Here is a 23,326-nt window from a genome sequence, read left to right as displayed (position 1 = left end):
CCACTAAAAAGCAGTCAGGTCCGACCCACATTTTCCTATTGAAATACCTTGCATTTTAAACTATAAAGCTGTTAACATTCAAAGTATCTAATTGCATAGGTCTCAAGATTAAACTGAGGGAAATAAAAGACCAGGACATATTCTCAAAAGAGCTAACACCAAGAAAACACTTTAATCAAACTACAGAAACAATGGTTATAGTACAGAATATTCATAAGCAAAAGATACACCATGTTTAAAGTACTTACAAAGTTACAAACCATTTGCTTCCTTAACATTTTCTGATTTTTTTAAGTTCACAACATAAGGATCAGATTTACCATTTTGAGCTTTCTTTTTTTTGAGGGAAGGGGGGGTGTAATTATCATCAGCTAGATGTGCTCACTGTATGCTCCATTATTTATATGCAAGGCCCGGGTGACTGGAAGTGCAGTTGTCAGGCATTTTAATAAACTGGACAGCCATTTGTTTCTGCACGACAAGGCATCTTTACACAGGAGCAATCAGGAGAAAACAGGAAACAGCCAAGCACTCTGCACTGCAACACGCCACCTTAACAGCTAACCAGCATTACTCAACTGCTACACAACTGCGCCTAGTGCACAAAAATACATAAGAGAAGAGATTAGAATTGTGCCGGGTAAACAATCCTTTAAAAATAAAATTAAGTCTTTTCACCTGAAAAGTCTTTATACAAATTTGGGTTCAGATTATCATTTAGACCTGAAGGTAAATAACATATATGAACAAATTACACCAACTTTCATCGATTTTTAATTTTTAAAGAGTGAAGGCAATGTTGAGTCAATCTGCTGACAGCTTTAGGCTGTATGTAATGGCTGCACATGTTTCCTTATTAAGTCAGGAGGCCACAAATTAGGTTACCAATCTGTTTAATTTCAAACAAAAAAAGTCAGCACTATAAACAAAAATGAAATTTTACCTCAAATATCCAATCCAATAATGAAATCTGAAGTCGCTCACCTCACTAAATTACAAGAAATTTGAATAACAGCAACAAAATGGCACATAAAATGAAGTTTGCCACCTGAGGCAGATTAAAACAAGTAAAAAGTTAGACAAATGTTACAAAATAACCTTTTTAATAGCCAGTTGCTTGTTCCAAGGACTCTTCCATGGACCGGTGGACTGTGTGTGTGTGGTCCTTTCCCCCAAAAGTCCTCTGTTAAGCCGCTTGACGATCCATCTAGGTTTGAAAAGAAAAAGGTTCAGCTGACTTTCCACCACTACAAAGGTACCAAAGTGCACATGGTTTCAGTATCAGGCACGTGTACTTACTAAGGCTCTGGTGAAACAAGTAGGTTACAGAAGGTTCCACCCGGCCATTATCAATTTTTTTTAAGGCCCAAATGGGAGTTTTCCCAAAGGATACCACAGCTCGTTCGGATATGTGACTCTTGGCCAAATAACCAAGGCAAAAAAGAAAAAAAAAAAGGCAAGGGAGGGTTTAAAAGAAAAAAAAAAAAAAAAGGAAGGACAGGGTGGGGCTGTATCCAAACAAAAACTTGCTATCAGAAATTAGCCTACACTTCTAAGATGTTCGAAAATGAAACATTTGGCAGTTGAGGATGTTCTTAATCAGCTACTTAGGGCCCTTTCCTTTAAAAAGAAAAATAGGACCAAACAATTTTAGAGTTAAAGACACACTATCCTTTCCCCACCCGGTGCAATCAATACCTGTAACTTTCTTTTGGGGTTCCAAAAGTTCACTGCTTCTTAATTGCAATTCCTTTGCCACATCCATTAGAGTAAGAAGTCCCAGTCAGTACAACAACAGTTGCACTGATTGTTTTTCTCTATGAGGATAGTGCATCTTTAACGTTTAAAGACAAACCTGCTCCAATACACGCCCACAGAAACTGGTCCCTGGAGGATCAGCCAAATCAGTTAAAATCTGCAATACTGGCCAATATTCTTTTATCAAACAGGAGACCGCAGCTTTAAAGGGGGAAAATGCAGACGTTGGATAAAAACAGCAAGAAATAGTCATTTTCATTAATAGGTCTCAAACAGCACGAAACAGCCATTACTATCTAAGCTTTACACAGTCCTCTCTGCAGACCCCTCTTCAGCATCACTCCCAAAGCCGAGTAACTTCAGAGTAGCAGTACTCCTAACACCAGGAGTCTTTTATGCTAACACGGCTCAAAAACCCTGCTCCATACCCCACGGGAGTTAGGGCGTGTCTCAGATCCCCGCAGACATTACCATTTTCTTAAGAAGACACCGCTCCCTCTTCCTCTGGAGACTTGGGTGGGCTCTTGGACCGCGACCTAGACTTGGACTCTCTCTTCGACACGGGCGGAGGGCTTCTGGATCTCGACCTGGACCTGGACCTCGAGCGGGATCTGGAGACCGACGAGGACTTGGACTTGGATCTCCGGGCTGATCTGGACTTGGAGGTCGACCTCGAGCGCGAGCGAGTGCGGGACCGAGACTTGGAGCGGCTGTAGCGAGAACGGCTCCGGGACCGGGAGCGGCTGCGGCTTCGGGATCGGCTCCGCCGGCGGCGCCGAGGGCTGCGAGCGACGCGACAGGGTGAGTCGCAGGCCGCAGCCAGTCCCGCCCCGCCCGCCCCGCCGCCATTATCTGGCTGCCGGGCGCCATTTCCCTCGCCGCGAGGCGGGGTCTCGCACGGAGGGGCCCGGCCCCGCCGCCGCCCCGGCCACGAGGGAGGGGCCCGCTCCACGTGCTGCGCCGAGCTTTGTGCCCGCCGGCCTCCCGCTCCGCCCTCGGGCCCCGCTCACCTGCGGCTCCGCCGCCCGTAGCCGCCGCCGCCGTACCTACGGGGTGGCGGGCCCCGGCGGCTGTGGTGCGAGTCGGGCGGGCGGCCGTAGCGCGCCATCTGCACCCGCAGCTCGCGGCCGTCGAGCACGGCCCCGTCCATGGCGTCCATGGCGTCCTCGGCGTCGCGCTTGTCGTGGAAGCGGACGAAGGCGAAGCCGCGGGACTCCTTGGTGTAGCGGTCCCGCGGGATGTACACGTCGCCGACGCGCCCGTACTTCTCGAAGACGCGCCTCAGGGTGTCGGGCGAGGTGCGGTAGGTCAGGTTGTCCACCTTGAGGGAGGTCATGCCCTCCACATCGGGAGGCGGGCGGCCGTAGCTCATGGCTGCGCAGCGGCGCCGACACCCCGACAGGCCCTCGCTCTCGGGAAACGCGGCCTCCTCTCTCTCTCTCTTTCTCTCTCTCTCTCGGCAGCTATGGTCCTCGTGGAGCAGACGGGAGCAGCAAGGCCGCCGCAGAGCACCCTCACGGGAAGGACTCCTAAGCAGCAACTAACCGGGCGGGCGGGCCCCAGCGCGCATTTATATCCACCCTCACAAAATGGCGCCCGCGCCACCCGGAAATGAATCTCCTGATTGGCTGATTCGGCCGCGTTGCGTAACGTCGCTGCCGCGCGCCCCGCCCCCCTCCCGAGCGCGCCTGCGCACAGCGCGGCGGGCGGGCTGGAAAGCGCGCAGTCACTGCCGTGGGGAGGGAGAGCGGCCCGTGCGGACAGTTAGAAAGCCCGCCAAATGCTCGCCCGTGGGCGAGGCCCGCGAGGCCCGGGGGGAAGGGGAAGAACTAAATTGTATGGAGGGAGGAAGAGGAAGCGCTCCCCATCAGGGTCCCGCCCTCTTCTCCCACGCCAATACCCGGGCTCCACGCGCCGTTCCGCCCAACCATCAGCCCCGCCTGTCCGAGGGGGTGCTTGTGCTCCCTTTTGCCTTTCTGTGTCTGGGGCCACCTCACGTTCCCCTCTCCCGCCGCTCTTCACTTAGGCTTGCTGCGTCGGGCTACCTTAGTTTCACTCCTCGGGGCCTTTTCTCTCCCCGAAGGGACGGGTAGTATAAACCTAAAGCACGCGATAGCCAACAGCGTGCAGGCGAAGTCCTACCCCAACCCCCACGGGGCGCCCTGGACTACATTTCCCGGCGGGCCCTGCGCCCACAACTTGGTCAGCTGAGCGGTCTCGTGATCTGCTGTGAGTCAGGTCGGGAGGGCGGGCCTCCAGCAGCTGCTACTGCCTGTCGTTACCCCCCAAACCCGGTCCCTGCCTCTGGAGTTGCTGCGGGTAGACCCCGGGTCTCCTCTGCACTCGGTCGCGTCCCTGGAGTGTCCCGACTGTGCCAGTGGGGAGCGCTTTCCTCTAAGCCCGTGATTCCCATCCGAGGACTGGTAATCGGCAGTCTGGCTGCGTGGTTCTCTCATCTGGTTTCTTCCCTCAGGACTGTCAGGGGGTTCGACTGGAGGAGGAGAGGCAACTGTCCTGGGCCGCTGCTGACCTCCGAGCAAGCGGAGCCAAAATGTCCCCGGAATCTAAAAAGCTTTTCAACATCGTTATTTTAGGAGTTGCCTTTATGTTTATGTTCACCGCCTTTCAGACTTGTGGAAATGTGGCGGTGAGTTGGAATCCGTACTCCTTCCTTTGAAATGCCTGTCAGAATGCACTCCAGCTGTGACAATAAACGTTTGTGTCCGCTACCACGCCAGGATTGCACCTCCTGTTTTTCAACCCACTCTTCCTTGTTTTCTTAATTTTGTGTATCAGCTATCTCTCGTTTACGAGGTGTTAAACACTGGCATTTATTACTCAGATGCATCTTACAGTTTTAGTATGGACCATAGTTACTTTAATTCTTGTGAGTGTTAAACACTGCTTGGTGTTTGGGTGGCTTGTGGGCACAGCTGATTGTCGGTTCCCCATCTCGAGTGTGTCTTATGCAGTTGAGTCTTTTTTTTTCTCCTCTCATGGTGGGCTTGTGTGAGAAGTTTGGATCATAACATTTTTCTGAGTATTTAGGCTTTCCCGAGGGGAGGGAGATGACCAGCCCTTCGTTGATTAGTTTTATCTTCCACACAGCAAACTGTCATCAGGAGCTTAAATAGCACAGATTTTCATGGCAGTGGATATACCAGGTATTGTACTGTGTGCATGGTTTTATTTTGCATGTCCGTAGTTATTTTGCATGTCTGTAGTTCCATACATCTCCTCAGGAAAAGCAGCAATAAAATGTAACTGAAGAGTAGCAATGATTGTGTCAAATCTGTCTGTCTCTATTTCCGATTTTAGAGCCAGCCAGATAGATCAGTAGGTACAGACCAAGAGTACTTGAATCTTTTTTTATTTGTGTTTTTTGTTTGTTTGTTTGTTTTGTTTTAGACAGGGTTTCTCTGTGTAGCCCTGGCTGTCCTGGAACTCACTCTGTAAACCAGGCTGGCCTCGAACTCAGAAATCTGCCTGCCTCTGCCTCCCAAGTGCTGAGATTAAAGGCGTGCGCCACCACCGCCCCCAAGAATACTTGAATTAATCCTCAGAACCTACATGGTGGAAGAAGAGAACCAACTCCCGCAGGTTGTCATGTGACTTCCACACAGGCGTACGCTCTTTTTTTTTTTTTTTTTTTTTTGGTTTTTCGAGACAGGGTTTCTCTGTATAGCCCTGGCTGTCCTGGAACTCACTCTGTAGACCAGGCTGGCCGTGAATTCAGAAATCCACCTGCCTCTGCCTCCCAAGTGCTGGGATTAAAGACATGCGCCACCACCACCCGGCCAGGCGTACACTCTTATACTGTACAAACTTAAACAGGCCAGGCATGGGGGTATGTGCCTTAAATCCCAAAATAAAAAAAAAATGTGGTGGCAAATTTCATTACAATGATGACCTCAGGTCAGGTTTTTTGTCGAATTAGACTTTGGGATTGAAAGCCTGGCTTCAGAGCCGAAGTGCTTTGCTACTTTGGGCAAGTTATCTCAGTGACCCCAGGTTCTTTGCTAAGATCGTGGCTATACAGGCAGTGTAGTGCTTCCTGTTAAATATGCATGCAAGTCTTGTCAAAATCATGTTCTAATCCTAAACAGTGCTGTAATTGTTGAAACATTGGATCTTCGTGGCTTTGTAATTTCATTCTCAATTTGTAATTTCATCAGGAGCTTTTAATATTTTTGTGCTGTTCAGACTCAATTTTGTGGGCAGAGAAAATGAGAACTTCACAAGTCTGTAGTACTTTGGATTTGTAGCTGGAAATGGGCTGAACACATGTACATATATATCCTCTCCCTCCCTTACCTCTTAGAAAGTAGCCTTGACCCCTGTCTGGCCTTGAGCTTTACCCACTGCTGAGATACAGGACAAACAGGACACAGGTGGTTGCTTTGTGGTTAGCAGGGTCTCAGTCTAACCCTGGCTGGTCTTATTTACTTACTTACTTTGGGTTTTTGGCACTGGGTTTCTCTTGTACCCTTGGCTGTCCTGAAACTCACTCTGTAGACCAGGCTGACCTCAAAATGGCTGGTCTTAAAGTCACAGAGATCCTCTTGCTTCTGCCTCCCGAGTCCTGGGATTAACCAGATGTGCCACCTCATCTACCTCTGGATTCTCTTTAAAACAGAGAACCAAAACACTTTGAATTGACAAAGGTTGTACGTGTTTATCTCTAGTATGTATATATTGTAGGATTGTGAAATTAAGCTATACACACACTCGTTAAACTTATTTGATTGACTTAAGAAACTTGAAAAGATCTCACCTTGTAGTCCTCTCTGACTTGGAACCCAGCCATGCTTAGCCTGCTGAGTATTCAGATGGCAGGCATGCCTTGCTATGCCTAGATACTTTTTCTTAATTTCTCTGTGCTTGTAAGTTTGCTGTGTCCCCCAATTCCAAAACTCTCCTTACTTTGGTTCTTTATTACCTAAGCATAGTACATGGTACCTCAGGGTAAGTGGATGTTCGTGTCCATTTTTTTAGATAATTAAAGCTGTTACAGCTTTGTAGTACTATGTTTTCTGTGTGTTTTAAAGAATAAATGAAAGAATACATTCAATATTTGAGGTGCTTATGGAAGCCAAAGAAATACGAATTTACAGATTCAAATGAATTAGGCAGATAAACACTGCCTAATAAGTGAAATGAGGACCCTCAAGATAGCTTTAGTTGCGTTCTGTTCAAGGTATGTGTAGTAAGCTGGGTTAATCCCAGCGCTTGGGAGGCAGAGGCAAGGGGATATTTGTGAGTTCAAGGCCAGCTGGTCTACAGAGATAGTTGCTGTACATCCAGAGCTACGTAAGAGACCCTATCCCAAAACAACAACAACAAAAGATGTATACTAGCAAGGGGGGATAAAAGATACACGTAGTAGTTAGTGTTAGGCGTGGTGTGTGTGCTTGTGATCCTGGTATATGGGAAGCTCAGGCAGGAGAACTGTGGGTTCAAGGTCTGACCTGGCTATATAGTGATATGCTGTCTCAAAATCAACTGCCCAAATAGATAACTTGTATATTTATATAGCCTATATGTGTAAGTGAGCTCTGTATATGTAACAGGGCTGAAGAGTGATTGAAAAATGTTCAGGCAAGTAAAATTCTAGCATAAATTCTTAGCTTCTTATCTATAGCAGAGCAATGCCATGCAGCTCCCAGAAGCTGCAATGGACCCCTGGCGGTCCCCTGGAGCAAAGGCTCCTGGGCTGGAGGCTGACTCGGCTCTCCCTAAGGACTCCTTGAACTCGAGGCAACTTACTCACAGCAGTTCTGTTTTCTATAAAGTGAGACTAGGTAGCCGTGCCTTCCTTATAGCATCTAGACTTAAAGGAGGAAATATTTGCATAGTGGTTGGCACGGTACTTCTTACCACTCACTTTTGTTAAAAACGGTACTTGGGATCATGTTACAGGCAAGCCGGCTGCCAGAAACATGATACAAATATTTAATACGTGCCAGATGTGGTGGCACATGCCTGTCATTTTAACACTCCTGGGGCAGACAGTCAGGAGCATTGCTGCAGGTTTGAGACCAGCCAGGACAAGATTTAGAGACCCTGTCATAACCAACAAATAAAAACCAGCCAGATTTATTGTTTGCATGCCTCTAATGCCTGTAATCGTAGCACTCGGGAGGCTGAGGCAGGATTGCCGTGAGCTCAAACTCAGCCTGAGCTACATAGTAGGGCCCTGTCTCAAAAAAACGCTTACCCATCCACTAATAACTAAAACAGTCATGAAGTAAATGTTTACTTCTGTATGTTACATAAATGAGAACTTTACTCTAAGGATAAACTTTACTCTAAGCATAAATTCTGACTAAAGTCTGTGACAGTTTTTGTGTACTTAAAAAGTTTACATACTATGGATAGAATTTTACATTATCTTTATGTATGACATATGAGTGCCCAATACCATAGTGTACATGTGGAGATCAGGGGACAACTTAGGAGTCGGTTCTCCTTCCACATGGCAGAATCTAGGGATGGAACTTGGTCTCCAGGCTTGCGGAGGTGCCTCTGCCCACTGGGCCATGTGGCCGCCTAAGCAGAATTTTAAACGTGAGTTTTTGGGATGTTACTTAAGGTTTTTGTTCTTTTTTTTTCCCCTTCTGTATATTGAGCAGCTTGGCAATTATTTATGGCGTGTTCTCTGCTTCAAATTTGATCACCCCGTCCGTCGTCGCCATTGTCGGACCTCAGATCTCTATGTTTGTCAGTGGTTTGTTTTACAGGTGAGTGGGTCTTTTTTTTTCCATCGCTTGTTTAATTGAGAGTACTTCAGATCATCTCTCAAGCATGTAGAAAGTAGTTATTTCAGGGATCTGACACTCTCAGACTTGTTGGTTGTAAACACTCGTTCTAACCAACGAGTGTATCTGGTTGGTTTTTGTGTTTAAGACCGGGGCTCACAATAGCCCAGACCCAGGCTGGCCCCACACTGGAGATCCTCCTAGCTCAGCCTTCAGAGTTCTTCATATTATCATCAGGTTCCAAGGTGCCTGGCAGATATCATTGTTTGTCTTATTATTAATCAGAATCCAAAAATCTCTCTCTTTTGGGGTTGAAAAGAACCTTCCAAGACATAAGTTTGCTTCCTGTTATGTTGGCGAGCAGATTGACATGAACTTAGGAGATGTTTCTGGGCTCAAGCTTCATCCTGCACTGAGCTCACGCAGTCGTCGCAAACCTGCGAAATGTCTATTGACATCTCAAGATGGCAAACAACAAGCAGCCAGGGCTGGAGAAGGCTCAGTGGCAGATCACTGGCCTGTCACACTCAGAGGTCTGGGCTTGATCTCTTCCAGGGACAAAAAAAAGTCCCAAACCAACTCATGTTTCTGACAATTTCATAAGCCAACACTAAGAGAAAGCTTTCCAGGTGGAAGCTGAGGATGAGAGCGTCTGTGCTGGCCCTGGGGCAGCATGCTTAGCCCCGTCTCACGTACTGTTTGACTGTAATGCACTGACCTGTTGTATTTTAGCATGTACATTGCTGTTTTTATCCACCCTTTCCCATGGTCCTTCTACACAGCATCTGTCTTCATCGGAATCGCAGCTGCTGGTGAGCATCCCGTAAACACACTTCCCCCAGGGTGCGGGTGCGGTGCACATTAGTACCGGAAGCTACCCGATACCATGCCTCTAATGAACTTTTGGTTTGAATTTTAGTCCTTTGGACAGCACAAGGAAATTGCCTGACAATAAATTCTGACGAGCACACAATCGGGAGAAACAGCGGAATTTTCTGGGCTCTCTTACAGTCTAGGTAATAATCATCTCTTTGGAGTTCAGTCTGCCCCTGGGTTTCCTTATGACGTCACTAACTAGATCCTTACGGTGTGGTACAGATTCCCTCTTTATGGTGTACGTAAAGCGCATGGATCTATTTTACTAAAATTTAAAATTAGCAAATAGAAAATATTAATCTCTACATTAGCATCCTCTGTAGTTCAGGGCTTTGGGGTTATTTGTTTAGTTATCTTCCCGTAAACTCAGAAGGTGGGAGGCATTATCTGTAGTCCACAGCTGAGAAAATAGAGACTAAAAGTTAACCCGTGTGAATATGGCTATCTGGAGCCCAGGAGCCACATCCTTCCGACAAGCTGCACCGCCTGATAGCTGTGAACAAATATGCTCGGATTCAGAAGGGAGAGTGGCGGTCCCAAGTCTGAACCATACGGGACAGTAGATATTTTCTGAGAAAAAAGCCACAGTGGTCATTCTTACGCCATTGATTTCAGTAGTGTATCCCGAAGAGCTTGGTGTAGTGGAATGCACCTGTAATTCCACACTCAAGAAAGAGGGAGTGGGGGCTGGAGAGATGGCTCAGTGGTTAAGAGCACTGACTGTTCTTCCAGAGGTCCTGAGTTCAAGTCCCAGCAACCACATGGTGGCTCACAACCGTCTTTAATGGGCTCTGATGCCCTCTTCTGGTGTGTCTGAAGAGAGCAATGGTGAATACATTAAATAAATAAATAAATAAATAAATAAATAAATCTTAAAAAAAAAAAAAAGAAAGAAAGAAAGAAAGAGGGAGGGACAGGAAGAGTGCAGTGAATTCAAGACCAGCCTGGAGCCAGCGAGATGGCTCATCAGGAAAAAAGCTTGTGCCACCAGACCTGATGACCTGAGTTCTGTCCCTAGACTCACTGGTAGAAGGAGAGAACAGCTCCCTCAGCAAGCTGTCCCCTGACCTCCACTTGTGCCCTGTAGCCCCGGCACACTTCCCCTGAACACACAACTAAATGCAAGACAAAAATCTAGAGATGTTTGAGTTTTCATGAGACTTAATTTTGAGTGTTTAGTTGGTGGCATCAGGGACTGTGTGTCTGTGTGTGTGTGTGTTTTGTTTTGTTTTCTGTTTGGTTGGCTGGCCTTAAACTCTTGGGCCCAGTGTGATTATTTGTAGCTGAGCCTCCAGGTGCACCCCTCCATGCCTGGTGCAGAAGTTTAGCTTTAAGGAGGTAGAGATTAAGAAACAGGAGAGCCAGTGAGTAGTTGTTCCTTAGAGAAGTATGCCAGGCAGTTGGAGGTGTGGGTACTTAAATTTCGTGATACTTAAAATTTTACGACTTAAAAGTAGCATTAGTTTGTTTCCAACTTAATTGGAGAGTCCCAGTAAGTCACATGTGTCCGAGTGAATCAAGTCCTGCTGGGCGGTGCCGAGTCAGGGTACTGTCACATGCTTGCAGGTCAGTTAGCTTTCTCAGAATGTCAGGTGTGCTACTAAGTAATAGTACAGGTAAGTAATAGTGCAGGCAGGGTTCTTTACACAGTCACCTCCCAATTTTCTCACTAGCTTCTCTCCCCTCTCCAGGTAACAGGAGTGGTTTTAAAAGCCCTAAGTATGACTGGGCACAATGGCCCAGGCCTTTTGTCCCAGCACTCAGGAGGCAGAGGGAGATGGCTCTCTTGAGTTCCAGGCCAGCCAGGGTTACATAGTGAGAACCTGTTTCATGTAAATAAAGAACCTAACCAGAGGACTCCAGTGATGCCCCAGCATCTTCTCCCTCTCTCCCCTACAGCTTGTTCTTTGGAAATCTCTACATATATTTTGCCTGGCAAGGGAAAACCCAGATTTCAGGTTAGTCTTATTCACGTTGCTTTATTCAGATGGTTTTGAAAGTGAACAGCAGTTCCACAAGAAGACCCGTCTGCTCTAAGTGTCCCTCTGGGGAACTTTGGCACCCTGAAGTTTCTTCTGATTTTTGCCTTCTCAGCATCTGCCTCAGACTTATTAAGGCTAGAGTTCATGGCTGCCCTTTGCTAGCACATGCTAGCCAGACTCCCAAGGGTCTGTGTGTGCTCCCTTGTTGGAACCATAGAGAAGGTTCTGTTCTTGGACTGTTGTCTCTTTTGCTCTTAGTTTTTATTCTCTAGCTGAAAGACAAAAGTGGCTTTTTCCTTCTCCTACGTTTTCACTGAGACCTTAAAATAAAAATGTAATGAGGAAATATTTCACTGCCCGGGACAGCCAGTGGGCGTGACACTAACTGACATCGTCTCACGGGCTCGTCCACTCTCCTTTTGTCCCTAGAGAACGACCGAAGGACAGTGTTCATTGCGCTGACAGTCATAAGCCTCGTGGGGACCGTTCTGTTCTTTCTCATTCGGAAACCAGATCCTGAGAATGCCCTTGGAGAAGAAGAGTCTTTCGATGACCAGGACATGGAAGCTGCCGAGTAAGACGCCCGGAACACTCTTCTTCGTGTTAGCGTAGATTTTAAATAATGATGGTCTAGGGATTACTAAACCGTTTTATGCCAGCCACTCTCTGACGACAAGCACGGGGAGAGCTTTCAAGCAAAGCTGAAGGAGAGCTACAGGGAGGGAGGGGCCGACTGTAGAAGGGAGACTGAAAGGTCCCCAAGGACTTAAGTCCTTCCCCAACTGCCAGGTGACCCTCAGTACAAAAACCCTATCATGTCATGTCCCTAGGCCTCAGTTTCCTGCTCTGGTGAACAGCAGCCCCCTCCCCTATTTCCCTGTGGGAGACCAGGCTGATAGGTGAAGGACACAAATGCTTTGCCTTCAGTCCTGTGACTGTGGCCTGGCATTCAAGCTTCCTAGTGCTGTGTTGTGGGTGAGTGTCAGGGCCCTGCAGTTCCCAGCATTCAAGCTTCCTAGTGCTGTGTTGTGGGTGAGTGTCAGGGCCCTGCAGTTCCCAACGCCTGGGCTCCTGGCCCCCACAGTCATCCATGCATGAGGTTTCCAATGCTGTAATTACCTGAGCCATTTCTTTCTGAGTTTGAGATGGGATCTCACTACGTATCTTAGGCAGGCCTAGACAAGAGATCCTCCTGCATCAGCCCCTGCTGCTAGAATCCCAAGTGAGTGCCAGCATACTCAGTTACCTGAGCACATTTCAAAAGTGACACTGTTTCAGGTATCAGGTCACCAAGCATAGTGGAACATACCTGTACTTGGGAGGTGGAGGCAGGAGAATTAGAATTGAAGCTCACCATCTACAGCATAGCAAGTTCAAGAGCAGCCTAGCCTATATAAGACCTGTTTCATAAACCTTACAAACCAAAAATCATAGGTGATTTGTCTACAGTTAGATTTGAGAGGAAGAAAAAAGAAACGCTAAAGGGTTATTTTGTTTTTGAGTTGACAAGTATGAAGATTTTTCTTACAACCTTTCATCCATTGTTAAAAGTTTTGCCATTTATTTATTTATTTACTTGTTTATTTGTCTGGGAGACAGAATCTCATGGTGTAGACCAGTCTGGCCTCAAACTCAAAGATTTACCTGCCTCAGCCTCCTGAGTGCTGGGATTTAAGTTGTGGGCCACTATGCCTGGCTACTGTGTTGCCTTTGTAATTAACAAACAAAAACCTCTCCAGTTGAAAATTTGCACGGAGTGTTTAAAATGAAGGAGGGTGGTCTTTGGGCTGAGGCTATGTTAACGTGACACAGTCAGGAATCACATGAAGAGTTGCCGTTAGCGAGAGACTGCTGGATGACAGCTGACCCATACGATGATGTCATCTAGCGTGGCTCAGCAGACTTTGTGCGCGCGCACTCTGGGATCTGTTAAGCAGTCCAGAAGGATTTGTTTCTCAGCTTTTTGTTACAGCAGTGGTCAGCAGGAATTGGAGAGGGGATCGCTCGCGTGTCCATGGTAAAGCATAGTTCTTAGGACTGATGCTCAGCCCGGTTAATATTCTCTCATCCTGAGCTGTCGCCTACATGTAAAACTTTTTATTGTCATAAATAATACTGACCAACCATGTACCAGCCCCGCCAGCGACATGTTCTTAACGGACTCGGTTTTAGAGGTGGCAGAAGTAGTACACCTGTAAGAAAATCTCAGGGCACCCTAACCATGGCTTGGAACTCCCCAAGAGCCTCCTGCCTGTGCCTCTGATGTGGTGAAAACAGAGTGCGACGTCACACCCAGCAGAGGCCACGATGTCACAGACCTCAGTGGGAGTTGGGCCGCTTTTTTTCCCTTGGGAGTTTCCAAGCAAGAAATCAGTCTGTTTTATTTTCCCAGGTCCACCCAGAACAATGTGACAAAGGCAGTCGATGCGTTTAGTAAGTATTTCTGTGTCCAAAATGCAAGCACTATTTGGGAACACCTTCCGAGTTTGCCTCCCCCCTTTCCCTGGTCACTCTGGACTGACGATCCCCAGTGTTTCCAGATATGCGCTTCTAAAGTCGGCAGTTCCTCCACCAGTGTCTCCAACACGGGGCTGTTAGAAATGAGCACCACCCACCTAAGGAGTATGTGAGGGGTGGGAGGAGGCCTGAGGGGTGGGGCCCAGTGTATGTTGACACAGGGAGCTGAGGAAACCCAGGCTGCTCCTTGGAGCAAGCACTCCATAAGGTTTCTTGCTGCCCTGTGCACAGTGGTTCTAAGGATTCTGTAATAGGCAGCGGGTGACATTTCCATTCCAGAGAAGAGACCTGAGGTTTCCAAAGTCTGTGCTGAGCCCTCTCAGAGCTGTTTACGAGTAACCAAACAGTACTGGAAGCATGGAAGAAATTTTATCCATGAGGTGGAGATGGGGAACGAGGTTGGGATTGGGTGGCTCAGTGGTTGGCAGCCGGGGCATGTGATTATCAGTGTCCACTGTAACTTTTACAAACAAGTGACATCTATCTTACTGATGGGACAGCAGGCTGTCAAGAAGTTCTACCCAAGGTCAACCAGCTGGTCAGTAGGTGGCTGAGGTAGATTTGAGCCCAGACTGACTGATAGGGGAGATAGTCTTTCTCTCAGACACAGGCAGGCTCTGATTCCAGCATCTCAGCATCCGTGATATCCTTGCTGAGGCAGCTACTTCATGGAGCAGCCCACTGCAGGCCCTCGGCTCTCAGGACGTTATAGTGCCTGTGGCTCTGGGATATGAGGCGTTGTCAAGTCTGGCAGAGTGGAAATTCTTGATCTCATCAGCTGATGCCTGGCTCAGAGGTCACAAGACCTCCTTTTAGAAAGAACCTAGGATGTGGGACATGTATGCTCTGTCATTAGAGCTATTTAACCCCACTTTTATACACTGCCTGTGTTTGAGGGATGCAGTCATAATTATAAATTATAAATTGGGGTTTCATGTATTAGCAAATAGGGTATAGCTGGGTTCCCTGCCAAAATGAGAGGTCACCGGAGGTCTGGCTTTCCAACTTGTAGTCTAGGAACTTGTCCACCAGAAGACCCACTTATGGCCAGGCTAAAACTCACAGAAACAGCAGTTTAGCAACTTGTTTTAGACTGACTTTAATAAGTCAGTGTAAAACTGGCTTACTAAACTGACTAAAACTACTTAAACTTACTAAGACTGACTTTACTGAGTGTAGCTCAGGCTTGCCTGTAGCTTATGGATTCTCCCACTTCAACCCTGTAATTCTAATACTTGAGGGTCAAGAGGGTCAGCCATCATCCTCATACTGAGGAGTTCGAGGCTAGCCTGGGACACAGGAGATTCTCCAAAAAGAATAATATAGTAATAATAATAACAATAATATTAATAATATAATTCAGATGCAGTTTTGCATGCATGATAGTCTGTGTAGTCCTAGCACCTGACATTGACAGGAAAATGGACTTGTTTCAGATCACCTTAAACTGCATAGTGCATTTGAGTATAGCCTGGGCCAGGGTGAGACCCTGTCTTCAATGGGGGGTGGGACACATCTTTAGAAACTCAGTCTCCACTGCAGATCTCATCCCCACCTTGCGGTGCTGAGGCAGAGGTCAGGGTGTCTGCAAACACCAAAGCATGGACACCACAGTCTAGCCTGCAGTCAGTCTCCAACCCAGATACCCTGTCGACTGGCTTCTCTGTAGCCTCTCAGTAGTGTGCACTCAACTTCTTATTGTCTTGTGTAATTCTGGTTTCTTTCCCCTCCCTCTTGTTATTAAGAGCCACGACACATCGAGGAGGACAGTGTGTCTCTGGCACGTATTTAAGCACTTGAAATGAGCATTCTGTTTACATGGCAGGCTTCGTTCATGTCTCATGCGGTTTGCTCTGAAGGTTTAGGCTTCCTGTTTACTGGCTTCAGTGGTGAGAGGAGTGTTCTGGCTGAAGGAAAGAAACGATTGCCGATTCAAATCTAGCTAAGTCTGTCCATTTTTTCTCCTTACAGAAAAGTCTCTGAAGTTGTGCGTCACCAAGGAGATGCTCCTTCTGAGCGTTACGACTGCCTACACAGGTACAGCTGCTCCTGCTGCCCTGTCGCTGCCTGGTGGTGGCAGGACGGCTTGACTGCATAGTGCTATCCTGTGTCATCTCCTGAGGCTGCTTTCAGAGCAGCTGCTGCCATAGCCTCTTAAGACAATTTTGTATTCATGTCCAGTACCTTCCTGGTGTCTGATAGAAGACTGAGTCCTAGTCTGTCATCAGGGATCTGCCCTGCTCTCTGAATAACCTCCTCCCTCCATGAGCTCTTCATGTGGGTGACAGGAGAGTCAGACCTCAGAGTAGCCAAAGGCCCCAAAAAGACAGCAGGAAAAGCTGACCAACCTTTCCTGAAGCCCATCCTGGATCCAGCCTTGTATCACTTCTACTGCTTTCTCTTGGTGGCAGCCAGTCACAGGGCCAGACCAGACTCAGTGTGGGAGGATCTGAGTACCAGGGGTAGCCTGGACCAGCGAGGTCAAAGCTGCAGGCAGCACTCAGTGTGTACCCCAGAGGGGCAGCGTGACTCTGACATCACTTAGGAATTAGGAGAGTGTGAGACTGAGGTATGAGAACAGCTGCAGCCCTTGGTCTCGGGAACGATGAGAATGGGGTAGTGCATACCTCATTGTAATGCCAGCATTGGGGAACTGAGACAGGAGGATTGCTACAGATTCAAGGCTAGCCTGAGCTGCAGTGTGAGATCCTGTCTCAAAAACAAGCAAGATGCCGGGTGGTGGTGGCGCACGTCTTTAATCCCAGCACTTGGGAGGCAAAGGCAGGTGGATTTCTGAGTTCGAGGCCAGCCTGGTCTACAGAGTGAGTTCCAGGACAGCTAGAGCTACACAGAGAAACCCTGTCTCGAAAAACCAAAAAAAAAAAAAAAAACAACAACAACAAAAAAAAACAAGCAAGATGCCGGGTGGCACAAGCCTTTAATCTCAGCACTTGGGAGGCAATCTCAGCACTTGGGAGGCAGAGGCAGGCGGATTTCTGAGTTCGAAGCCAGCCTGGTCTACAGAGTGAGTTCCAGGACAGCCAGGGCTACACAGAAGAAACCCTGTCACAAAACAAAACAAAAAAACAAGCAAGATGAGTAAGGTGACCAGAGTCGACTGCTACAGAAAAAGGGGGAAGCCATCCACCCTGGTGTCTCCTGCAAGAGTGCTGATCTCCTCAGGAGGGAGCTGTCACATGATCTTCAGAGCCTCTGTGTAGGGGAGTTCAGTTTCGGGTAGCTTTGGGAGAGGGCTGTGATCAGCTGTGCAGCATAAAGCCTCCTGCTCCGGGAGGAAGCGGTTTAGTCTCTAATCTCTGTCTGTGTGTCCTCTTGTATGTCAGGCTCGGCTGCTACTAGACACGAACCAAAAATGGGAAAGAGCCCGGCTGTACAGTTAAATTAACCCTGTTTTCCCCACTAAGGTCTGGAGCTGACCTTCTTCTCTGGGGTGTACGGAACCTGTATTGGGGCAGTAAACAAATTTGGGACAGAAGAGAAAAGCCTCATTGGACTTTCTGGAATTTTCATCGGCATTGGAGAAATCTTAGGTAGGTTGTTTTTTTAGTTTAAAAACCTTCCATTCAGAGTCAGGCTGGAAAGCTGGTTCTGTAGGAGTTCAAGGCTAGCCTGGGCAATAAAAGAAGACCCTGATTCAGTCTTAAAAAGGAAGAGGAGCCAGGCACGGTGGCCGATGACTGCATTCCTGAGTCTTGAGAGGTGGAAAGAGGATGGAGGAATTCAAGGTTATCCTTGGCTGTGTAGTGATTCTTGGTCAGCCTGGACTACTTAAGACCTTATCTCAAAAGAGAAGAAAGGAAAACAGAAACATTTTGTTAGCATAAAGGTAGAAATCTTAGGTCTCTTTCACCTCTCTGTCCTTGAGTTTCTATCTTCCCTACTTACTTTTATCCAAGTGTGTATATTTTGTCTTTCAATCATAATTTTTTTTTAACTTTTGCTTATTTGTATGTGTCTGAAGGTATGTGCACACAGGCCGGTTGGGGGGGGGGGATGTGTCTATAGTCCTCTTATCACTTTCTGTCATTTCTTTGAGGCAGGGTCTCTCCCTAAACTTGGAGTTGGCGATTTCTTGGGTAGGCTGGAAGTCTTTGGGCCCAGCAGTCTTCCCTGCCCTCTTTGGAGCTGGGCTTGGGTGCTGGGATCAGAGCCCCAGCTAGGGTGATGACACCCAGGCAGGAGGCGTGCCATGGCATGCTGTCAATTCTGGTTCTGCAAGGTGGTTCAAAGAAAGCCTTACTGCTTAAGGGGACAGTCCAGTTTTCCTGGAATGATTGCTCCTGCTGAAGGTGACGCCATCACAGAGTGAGCTGTCTGTAAGGCTCTGCTGCTGCTCCGTTTAGATGGATGGTTAGAAAGCTGCTGGTACCTTTGTGAGGGTCTGGAGTAGACGCCCATCGTAAAGACTGATAGTAAAGCACCTCAGGACTCTAGCTTTGTGCTCGCTTTCAGCCTCAGAGCGGGATAAGACAGGTTGGATGCTGTCAGTTTGCACAGACTCCCATGGTGGCTAATGTGTGCAGAAATAAGAGTGTGACCCAGAGAGCGGGACCCAGAGACGGATGGAAAGCAGGCGGGGTTGGGGGTGGGGGTGGAGGGGCAGGCCTCATCCTGCCTTCAGTTTCCTCAAGGGCACAAGTGAGTCAGCAGGGTTAGATGTAGCTCACAGAAATCGGGAAAACTCTAGATACACGCTGTTGCTTATTAAGAAGAATGCAGGTCAGCAGAACGCTGGGTACTCCAAGAGTTGTTCTCCAGAGGGGCCGCGCCAGCAGTGTGGGCACAGTGTGGCACCTCACTGTGTGATGACCAGATCCCAGATCGGGGTAATGGGCGAATCAGCTACCTCGAGTCTTTATCATTTCTTTGTGTTACGGAACTTTTCAAATCCTTTCTACTAGCTATTTTGCAACCCACAGATAATTGCCATTAGCCATAGTTACCACACTATGCTATAGAATATTACCTTTTTTTTTTTTTTGCAATGGTCTTGCTATGTAGCTCTTGGCTGATTTGGAACTCACTATATAGAAATAGGCTAGCGTCAGACTTGTTACAAGTTTGTACCACAAGCCCTATTCACGTTACAAGTTTTTTAACAGCTAACTTTGGGGGAAAGGGGATACTAGGAGTTACCAGGAGCCTTGTATATACTAGACCAAGCGCTCTACACTGAGCTGGCTGCTCACCCCACTCCATTTTGAAAACTCTGAGACAGAATCTCACAAGGTTCCCTAGGCTGGCTTTGAACTACTACTCTATCCCTAGACCTACAGGACATGCCACCGGCCTTAGCGCTGAGCTGAAACTTTTATCATGGGGGAGTCTTCCTAAAGGCCTCTGTGCCACCCTACAGTCTCACGGTGATTCGTCCAGTCGTGAAGCGGGCAAGCTGTGATCAGAACAAAAGCGCGGGGTGGGTGACATATCTAATTCTCCAGTGGGGAGGTCAAGGCAGGGTCAGCCCAGGCCTGGGCTACCTGCGACCCAGTCTCAACAGAGCAGTGGTAGTTGATGAGTTATGCATGCTCTTTTGTTTCTAACTAGGCAGCAGGCATAGGAGGTGTACTGGGTGTATTCATTCACAGAGAACAGCAAGAGCATCATTGGCTGGATGTACAGCTAACACCAATGCCATGAGTATGAGTGCTGTGGCCATTCTCGCTGTTCCCACTCTGATGGTCTGTTTCGGGGCACACATTGGACATCTGAGATTAATTCTCTGCTCCGCACTGTGACCCATGACTGGTTCTGTGGTGGGTGGCACCCCCTGAAGTGTTCCCGTGTCCTGACCTACAGGTGGAAGCCTCTTTGGCCTGCTGAGCAAGAGCCATCGCTTCGGCAGGAACCCAGTCGTGCTGCTGGGCACCCTGGTGCACTTCGTAGCCTTTTACTTGATCTTTCTCAACATGCCCGGAGATGCGCCCATCGCCCCCGTGGAAGGGACGGACAGCAGTGCGTACATCAGGCCCAGGTACACTGACTCCCCTTTGCTGCGTGGGTCCAAGTGGAGCGCTTAATTCTCCTCAGAGTCTATCAGCTCCGTGAGGTCACCTGTCAAAGAGTTGAGAGAGCAGAGTCCCCAAGGCAGTTTTGCAATGGGTTCTTTTAACCTCTGCCCTCCTGGCTCCTCCCTTGATCCATGCAGAAGTACAGAAGTATCTGATGAGAATTTTATCTCCGGCTTTTTAGCAGTGAGCTGTTCCCGTGTTAGAGGGGGACACAGCGGAACAAAATGGCAGCTGTCACTGGGCAGCTGCTCAGTCCTTCGTGGTCTGAGCGTGTCCATTGATTTCATCCGACTCTAGTTCATCATAGATGCAGAGTCTGGGGATAAATCCACAGACCCAAGGGAGCCTCACCCAAAAGGCAGTATTTACTTTCCAAACAGAGTACACTAGAAATTTGCTAGACTGTGAAGGTCTGTGCATGTAAGCATAATTGTTTACAGATTCTAGTGGGGAGGCTGGAGTTGGAACCCTGGGTGTAAAACGTTTGTTTGGAGCCAGGTGTGGTGGTGGTGCACGCCTTTAGTCCCAGCACTCTGGAGGCAGAGGCAGGCGGATCTATATTAGTTCAAGGCCAGCCTGGTCTACAAAGTGAGTTCTAAGGCAGACAGCAAGAGTTACACCAAGAAACCCTGTCTCGAGACAAACAAGTTTGCCTCAGATTTGGGGGCCTTGGGTTCCCTCTCCAACAGCACAGAACAGGCCTCAGCCCAGTCAGTATTTATTCGCTCTTGTTTGGGGGCAGGGCTGTGTGCACACTCGTGACCTTACTGCTGAGGAGGCTGACACTACAGGATCACAAGTTCCAGGGCAGCCTGGGGTCTGTCCTGAGCCTGGGGAGTGGTACAGTGGCAGGGGTTGCCTAGCAGCAAGGAGTCCCTGGGCTCAAGCCCCAGCAGCCTCTTCACCAAATAAAACATAAAACAGATACGAACTGCTTTTGTTGGGAGCATTGTTTTATGTTTTGGTGATACTAAATATTGGTGCTACATGTTTAATTTCTTTTAAGGATTCATTTTTATTTTGTTTGTTTGTTTGTTATTGAGACAGGTCTTTCTACATAGTCCTGGCTGTCCTGAAAGTCTCTATGTAGACCAGGATGTCCTTGAGCTCACAGAGGTCCACCTGGCTCTACCTTTGGAATGCTGGGATTAAAAGCATTACCACCACCCCCCTCAGCATGTTTTTTTATTTAAATTAGACACACGTACACACACACACACACACGCACGCACGCGCGCACACACACACACATTATATATATGAATGAATGATGAGGGGCATGTTTGAATTCAGGTGGTGCCTGTGGGGTTCAAAGGAGAGCATTGGGTCTTCTGGTGCTGGAGTCGTGGGTTCTGGGAACCAAACTCAGGTCCTTCCCAGAAGCAGCACATGCCCCTGACCACTGAGCCTTCTTTCCCATCCCATATCCTTGACCACTGAGCCTTCTTTCCAGTCCTATGTGGTTTTTGTTTTTTTCTTCAGCAAAGAAGTTGCTATTCTCTGCAGTTTTCTGCTGGGTCTGGGAGACAGCTGCTTCAACACCCAGCTGCTTAGCATTCTGGGTTTTCTCTACTCGGAAGACAGCGCGCCTGCCTTTGCAGTCTTTAAGTTTGTTCAGGTAACCCGGATTGTGCTGCAGACAGTTTCCTTCCTGGTTTGCCCGGTTGCACCTTCCATGGGTTTTAAATGAATGCTGGGCATTCTGTAAAGGGGATCATGAGGAGAAGCGGGCACAGTGGGCTTGGTTGGGTGAGAGGTTTTAATTCTGGTCTCTGCACCCGGGTGAAGACTTCCTTAGGTACCGGCCCCATCTCTCCACGGAGCCTCAGGCTTCTCTCACCCTGTGCACTTTATTGTAGTGCCACAGCTTGCTGGAGTATTGCTGTCGGGCAAGCTGGGGTACATCTGTGAGCTGGGGACCAGTGACGTCCGTCTGCATGGGCATCGCAACTTGCAGATGTCCTTTGGGTCAGAAATGGCGGGCTGACTGTGGAGCAGCTGAAGCCCCGGGGTCCACTTGGTGATTTATCTTCTTTCTTCCAGTCCATCTGCGCAGCCATGGCCTTTTTCTACAGCAACTACCTCCTCCTCCACTGGCAGCTCCTGGTCATGGTGATATTTGGGTTTTTCGGAACCATTTCTTTCTTCACTGTGGAATGGGACGCTGCCGCCATCGTGGCTCGAGGCTCCGACTACCGAAGCATTTGATGAGACCATCGGCTCCAGGAAACACAGCTGGCCACGTGACAGCTGGTCACGTGACAGCTGGTCACAGCGACCGCCTGTCAGTCTCATAATCGCTGGACGATGCTGAGTGTGGAAAGGGAGACCCGAGACTGTTAAATCAGGCAGGGTTGGTAGTAAAGTTTACAGATCCTAGCGGCTCATGCTAGCGGAGAGAGGGAATCCCGCTCTGTCAGTTACAACTGTTCCAAGATGTTTGTCCACCCCCTCCCTCAGTTCCTCACAGTCACGGTTCCTCCACCCTCATTCTCATGGAAAGATCCTGCCTGGCTCGCCATGTGTCACAGGATTCTTGCTGGCTATGGAGTATGTTTCACTCTTTTTGACATAGGAAGCAGATGCCAGTCCCTGTGTGGATCTGGGAATGACTTTCCGATACACAGCAGGGATGCTGACACACAGTTGTTTTGAGACAGGATCTCACTGCCTAGCCCAGGCTGGTCTTGGACTTGCAGCCCTCCCCCACCTCCAGTGTTGGCGTTATCCTAGGTGCCCGACACAGGATTTAAAGCACTCCAGTCATTTTGAGTTAGGATCTTGATATGCAGCCGTGGCTGGCCTGGACTTTGTACACCAGGCAATGTTCCTGCCTTTGTCTCCCGAGTGCCGGGGTGGTGAGAATATGCTGCCACATACCGCTTGGCTGAGACCTCAACTTCTCTTTAAATGCTTTGTTAAACAAGTCTTACCTTGTCACTCCCAGCAAGGGGTTATGTGTCATGAGGTAAAGACTGTGTCATTTGTCAATTAATAAAAGTATTTAGAGAAGGAAAGAATACTTACTGGAGGATTTCTGCTGTGGTTGTCCTGACCTTTACGATAAAGGAAACTCCATCCTCTAGTGGGGTCCGTGCAGCCATCGTCTCTGGGAGAATGCCTAAGTCCTGCAGACTGTCTCCCATGAGGACTGACACTCTTACGAGTGAGGTAGTAAATTAATTAAGCATCAAGATCAGGTCTTCTGTGTACTGCTGGTTGGCCTCCAACTTGTGCTCTTCCAAGCCACGAATGTCTGGCTCGAATTCACCAACTTTGTGTGTGTGTGTGTGTAGGTTGTATAACAACCATCACCATATCTAATGACATTTTATTTTTAAATTCTTTTTTATTTACGTGTGTGTCTGTGTGTGTGTGTGTGTCTGTCTGTCTGTCTGTGTGT

The 23,326-nt window shown here is 48.1% G+C and overlaps 2 protein-coding genes across 10 annotated transcripts; one reads left to right on the top strand and one right to left on the bottom strand.

The window, feature by feature from the left end:
- Positions 1-143: 143 nt before the first annotated feature.
- Positions 144-3,311, bottom strand: Srsf2 (serine and arginine rich splicing factor 2). 6 transcript variants are annotated; one of them, XR_003709414.1, is made up of 4 exons: positions 2,769-3,311; positions 2,230-2,540; positions 1,856-1,959; positions 144-1,207 (listed from the first exon to the last, which is right to left on the bottom strand). XR_003709414.1 is itself a non-coding variant. In XM_028752747.1 (3 exons), exons 1-2 carry the CDS (start codon positions 3,128-3,130, stop codon positions 2,237-2,239), a joined length of 666 nt encoding a protein of 221 aa, XP_028608580.1. In that variant the 5' UTR covers positions 3,131-3,311; the 3' UTR covers positions 144-1,959; positions 2,230-2,236. The 6 variants fall into 6 exon arrangements, 3 of the variants coding, with proteins under 3 accessions (XP_028608580.1, XP_028608581.1, XP_028608579.1); XR_003709413.1 differs by having other exon boundaries at positions 144-595; positions 1,099-2,540; positions 2,769-3,310; XR_003709412.1 differs by having other exon boundaries at positions 1,856-2,540; positions 2,769-3,310.
- Positions 2,942-22,945, top strand: Mfsd11 (major facilitator superfamily domain containing 11). 4 transcript variants are annotated; one of them, XM_028752742.1, is made up of 15 exons: positions 2,942-3,061; positions 3,222-3,987; positions 4,232-4,405; positions 4,867-4,922; positions 8,391-8,498; positions 9,249-9,328; positions 9,436-9,532; positions 11,292-11,350; positions 11,804-11,948; positions 13,767-13,807; positions 15,863-15,928; positions 17,317-17,442; positions 19,712-19,886; positions 21,406-21,541; positions 21,967-22,945. In XM_028752742.1, the coding sequence occupies exons 3-15, from the start codon at positions 4,310-4,312 to the stop codon at positions 22,129-22,131; spliced, it is 1,350 nt and encodes a 449-aa protein (XP_028608575.1). In that variant the 5' UTR covers positions 2,942-3,061; positions 3,222-3,987; positions 4,232-4,309; the 3' UTR covers positions 22,132-22,945. The 4 variants fall into 4 exon arrangements, with proteins under 4 accessions (XP_028608575.1, XP_028608577.1, XP_028608576.1 ...); XM_028752744.1 differs by lacking the exon at positions 4,867-4,922 and having other exon boundaries at positions 2,944-3,061; XM_028752743.1 differs by lacking the exon at positions 2,942-3,061 and having other exon boundaries at positions 3,205-3,987.
- The last annotated feature ends 381 nt before the right edge of the window (positions 22,946-23,326 follow it).

The sequence above is a fragment of the Grammomys surdaster genome, unplaced genomic scaffold, assembly GCF_004785775.1.
Source record: "Grammomys surdaster isolate TR1022 unplaced genomic scaffold, NIH_TR_1.0 125940, whole genome shotgun sequence".
NCBI classification, from domain to species: domain Eukaryota; kingdom Metazoa; phylum Chordata; class Mammalia; order Rodentia; family Muridae; genus Grammomys; species Grammomys surdaster.
Note: the sequence above shows the minus strand (reverse complement) of the source record. Positions and strands in the feature narration are given on the sequence as shown.

Coding starts and splice junctions, on each gene's coding strand:
- Srsf2 (XM_028752747.1), bottom strand. CDS start 3,130: ATGAGCTACGGCCGCCCGCCTCCCGATGTGGAGGGCATGACCTCCCTC. Junction 2,541..2,768: donor TACGGGCGGCGGAGCCGCAG/GTGAGCGGGGCC, acceptor CGTCGCTCGCAG/CCCTCGGCGCCGCCGGCGGA.
- Mfsd11 (XM_028752742.1), top strand. CDS start 4,310: ATGTCCCCGGAATCTAAAAAGCTTTTCAACATCGTTATTTTAGGAGTT. Junction 15,929..17,316: donor CGTTACGACTGCCTACACAG/GTACAGCTGCTC, acceptor TTCCCCACTAAG/GTCTGGAGCTGACCTTCTTC. Junction 21,542..21,966: donor CAGTCTTTAAGTTTGTTCAG/GTAACCCGGATT, acceptor TCTTTCTTCCAG/TCCATCTGCGCAGCCATGGC.